The following is a 4,322-nucleotide window of genomic DNA, read 5'->3' as shown; positions in this document are numbered from 1 at the left end:
AAAAAAAAAAAAAAAGAAAAGAAAGAAAAAAAAAAAAACCTCCCTTTGAAGGAAGAGTATCTTTTTTTCTTCAGTATTAGTTTTCTTCAGTTTTGACCTGTCAAATTTCTCCATTTGTGATAAGTCTGGTTTATCACTCATCTTGACTAAAAGAAAGTCTGAAAAAAAAATTTTACAAAAACTTTCCTGGCAGAACTATCATCAGCCTATATGATCACAATAAAAAATTTTTACATTTAATGACAATGTATATCTTACTTACTGAATCTCAAAGGAAAAATATTCACAGATCTTAGAAAAGTCATGTTTTCTTAGAAGGCTGAGGCAGAAGGATCGCCTGAGCCCAGCAGGTAGAGGCTGCAGTGGCCTGAAGTGTGCCACTGCATTTCAGCCCAGGCGACAGAGTGAGACTCCAACTAAAACAGCAACATAAATAAATAAATAAATAAATAAATAAATAGAAATAAAAGTCATGTTTTTATTAGACTATTTTCAATTCCCCATCATTAGCCTATTTCTGATAGGAAGCAAATGCCATTGAATCAAAATACACTAGAAACAAAGATACTCTAGAAACCCTGAGGCAATATGTCTGATTGTTAAAATCACAGCAAAAGTAAAACAGAGGTGACAGAAGCACAAGAGTAGCTAGAGACAGAAGAAATAAATGAAGATTGGGTTTAACTGGTTAATGATTTTGTAACAGGAGATAGCACTACTTGAGCATCTTCACTCTTGGGGCATATTTCTTGGGAGATGGGGAACAGTACACAAAAAAGGGTGGTATAAATTGTACTAGTTTCTTTGCATTTTAGATGCTCAAAGACAGGACATTAAGGCACTACAGTAAGAGAAGAAGGGGATTTAATCTAATCAGAAGTAATTACATGTTTCATAATAGCTCGCTGTGGCGCTAGTTTGTAAACGCTGCAAGAAGGGACAGCTAATTAGGATTACACCCAGTACTTCAGCAGAATGGGACAAATCAAACAGAGTTGAGTCTTATTTCTCCACGTTTTCCCTGCAAAGAGAGAGGCAAGGAGATTAAGCTCAGAGGTGCATGGCTGTGGACGTGATGAAATACCTGGTACCCTGTGAACATCCTGAGTTTGACCAGAAGGGATAATAGGAGAGCCCATAAATTGGAAGACAGAGCTCTCAAGCGCCTGGCCCCACCATGGTAGAGTAGGGCACGTCTGGAGCCTGAAGCGGAGTGGAGAGGCCCACATGCAGCTGGAAATCCTGAGCATGCCTCCACCAGTCGAAGTTACCCTAAACACCTCCTTTACAGAAGAATCTCAGAAGCAGTTTGCATACCTATATTACTGAGTGGTCTCTCACAGAAACAAAGAGCTGACCTTGAACAACAACTACTGTAATATTATAAGAAAGGGATTGACAGTAGCAGGAACCTGCTGGGGAGGTGGGGATTGACAGGAATCGATATTTGCCTGGGAAAGAGGGGGCACACCTCATCAACAGGGTTACCTGCACAGTGAATATTTGTATACCTAACCCTGAATGGTACCCCACAATTTTAAAATAAAAATTAAAACAAGGAAAAAAAAACTATTTGTGGTCATTCTCTCCTCTCCAGATAATTCACTTTGGTACCCTGGCCTCACAACCCTTCATCTTTACCAGAATCGCTAATTCATGGGTTTTGCCAGATTTTCACTATTTCTTATTCCCTTATTGTCTTCTCTCCTCTCCTTCCCTAGCTCAAAGGTCATGCTCAGTCTTTACAATCACTCCTTTACACATCTCTCCACTACCCTGCCCCTCTCTCACTTTGTATTGTTTCCTTGGCAGAATCATAGCCCTGGCTAAGTTCAACTACATACCCGTGAGCCTGCACCCACACAGCTAAAACTAGCTAGAAGAAAATACACAACTATATGACTAATTTCAGTTTAACTTTATGACGATGAACCTCAATCAGATCTTTAGTGCCAGACAATAACTCTACAGGTTTCCTTTCCTGTCCCTTAACTTTATGATTTTCCGAAGTTACTGTTTTGTAATTTATTTCTCCTGAAACTCCCAAACTGCCTCCACATCCTAACACTTTTACTGCTTCTTATTTTGCTAGAAAATCAAAGCCATGGAAGAGAACTTCTACTGATTCCTGCCACCACATCACTTTACCTACCTGCACCTGCATCTGTATACATGATCTTCTTGTTGATATTATACATGATTGTTATGGTCTAAATTGTGTCCCCTCAAAATTCATATGTTGAAGTCCTAAACCCGAGTACCTCAGAATGTGATTTAATTAAGTCAAAATTAGGTCATTAAGGTGGACCCTAATCCAATATGACTGGTGGACACAAACAACACAGATGGAGGAATGACCATTTGAAGACACAGAGAGAAAACAGCCATCTGCAAGCCAAGGAAAAAAGCCTTTCTGCTGTTTAAGCCATCTAGAAAACTAATACATACAATGATGTTTCCAGACTCCCCTTACAACTAACCCCTCTCCTAACTAGATCTCTTTCTCTCACATCCACTCAACAATATCACTATCTTTTTCCTTCTTCTCATCTGTAGCATTATCAATGCTGTGCCCTCTACTGGACTTCAATCAGGATATGATCACACTTTTATTTCTCATCTTTATTGTATAACACACACACAATATATATATATATATATATATATATATATATATATATATATATATTCTTTTGGCTCCACATTCTTCACCTGTCATTACACCATTTCTTTCCTTTTATGAAAATCTCTGTTACAGATATATGTGATATATGTTTTCATATGCAATATAAGGCATCATTTGAACAAATATTTCTGTTCTAAGATTATACTCCCCTAGGCCTTCTACCTACATCAGTCTGGTGTCAAGAAGGAGCCCCAGATGGCCATCCTTTTCTATCTCCCTCTTTCTCTGCCTGTTCTATTCCTCACTCAGTCTGCCCCAGCTGTGGCCTCCCTGCTGTTTTTCAAATAAGCTACACTCACTGTTATCTTATAGCCTTTGTAATGTCTGTTCCATCTGTAAAGAAAGTTCTTCCCCCAGATATCTGGTTTGACTACTCTCCCACCCTCTTGTAGTAGTGGTCTCTATTCACTGTTTGTGAGTTTATTCCTTCCATTCTCTCTCTTGGACACATTCCAATCAGGAGTCTACCTCCACTACTCTGCTGAAATTGCTCTTGTCAAGGTCACATGTGACTTCACATTGTTCAATTCAGTTACTAATTTTTAGCCCTCATCTTACTTAACCTATCAGCAGCATTGAATACTGCTGATGAATCACTCCTCATTGGTTCCTTTCTTCCCTTGGCTCCCAGGACATCATACTCTCCTGCTTTATCTCTGACCTCACTGGCTGCTGCTCCTCAGTCTCTTTTACTAGCTCCTCCTCTTCTCCCAAACTCGAAAAGGAGTTCCCCAAGGCTTAGCCTCTGTTCTTTTCATTTCTCTCTATACTCACTTGGGGGATCTCCTGCAGTCCAATAGCTAGAAAAACATTTTCATATTGATAACTTCCAAGGTCAGGTCTGTATTCAAAACTCCAGTCTGATATATAAAATTGCCTACTCAGCACCCCCACTCAGATGTCTAACATAAATTTCAAACTCAAAATGTTGCAGACAGAACTCCTAATCTGTTCTCCAAAGCCTACTCCTCCTACAGCCATCCTCACTTTGAATAATGGCAACTTTATATCTGCTTGGACTGAAAACCTTGACATCACCTTTAATTCCTCTCTTTCTTTCCCACTACGCATCCAGTTCATAAGGAAATCATGTTGGCTCTACCTCAAAATGCATCCAAAATCCAATCACTTCTCACCTTCTCCATTAGTACACATAAGGTCTAACCCACCATCATCTCTCAACTGAATAACTGCAACAACCTTCTAATATGCCTCTCTGCTTTCACTCTTGCTCTCTTATGGTGGTGCATTCTCAACCCAGACACAAAAGTGATCGTTTAAAAACACAAATCAAATTCTAGTACTTCTCTGGTCAAAATCCTGCAAAGACACCTTATTCTTCTCAGAGCCAGAGCCAAAGCCCTTACAAACGCCTGACATCTTCTGGTTCTTCATTATATCTCTGAGCTCTCACCTGCTCTTCTCATTTTGCTCCAGCTGTGGCCTTCTTGTTGTTTCTCAAACAGTCCAGGTTCACTCTTTCCATAGGGCCCTGGCAATGTCTGTTACCTCTGGTAAGAATGCTCTTTTCCAGCCGGGCTCGGTGGCTCTTCCTGTAATCCCATGCTTTGGGAGGCTGAGGTGAGTGGATTGCCTGAGCCCACAGGTTCAAGACCCGCCTGGGCAACTTGGCAAG

The 4,322-nt window shown here is 40.2% G+C and overlaps 1 protein-coding gene across 1 annotated transcript in view; it reads right to left on the bottom strand.

The window, feature by feature from the left end:
• LOC103256680 (thymosin beta-15A-like) overlaps window positions 1-158 on the bottom strand; it is a 1,588-nt gene extending 1,430 nt beyond the window's left edge. The window contains exon 1 of the mRNA XM_008054471.1: window positions 40-158. Within this exon, the coding sequence (XP_008052662.1) occupies window positions 40-141 (102 nt within the window). The 5' untranslated portion in view covers window positions 142-158. The remainder of the gene's footprint in view (window positions 1-39) is intronic.
• Between the last annotated feature and the right edge of the window lie 4,164 nt (window positions 159-4,322).

Source organism: Carlito syrichta, unplaced genomic scaffold (assembly GCF_000164805.1).
Source record: "Carlito syrichta isolate Samal-C Ts95f unplaced genomic scaffold, Tarsius_syrichta-2.0.1 Scaffold79367, whole genome shotgun sequence".
Lineage (NCBI taxonomy): Eukaryota > Metazoa > Chordata > Mammalia > Primates > Tarsiidae > Carlito > Carlito syrichta.
Note: the sequence above shows the minus strand (reverse complement) of the source record. Positions and strands in the feature narration are given on the sequence as shown.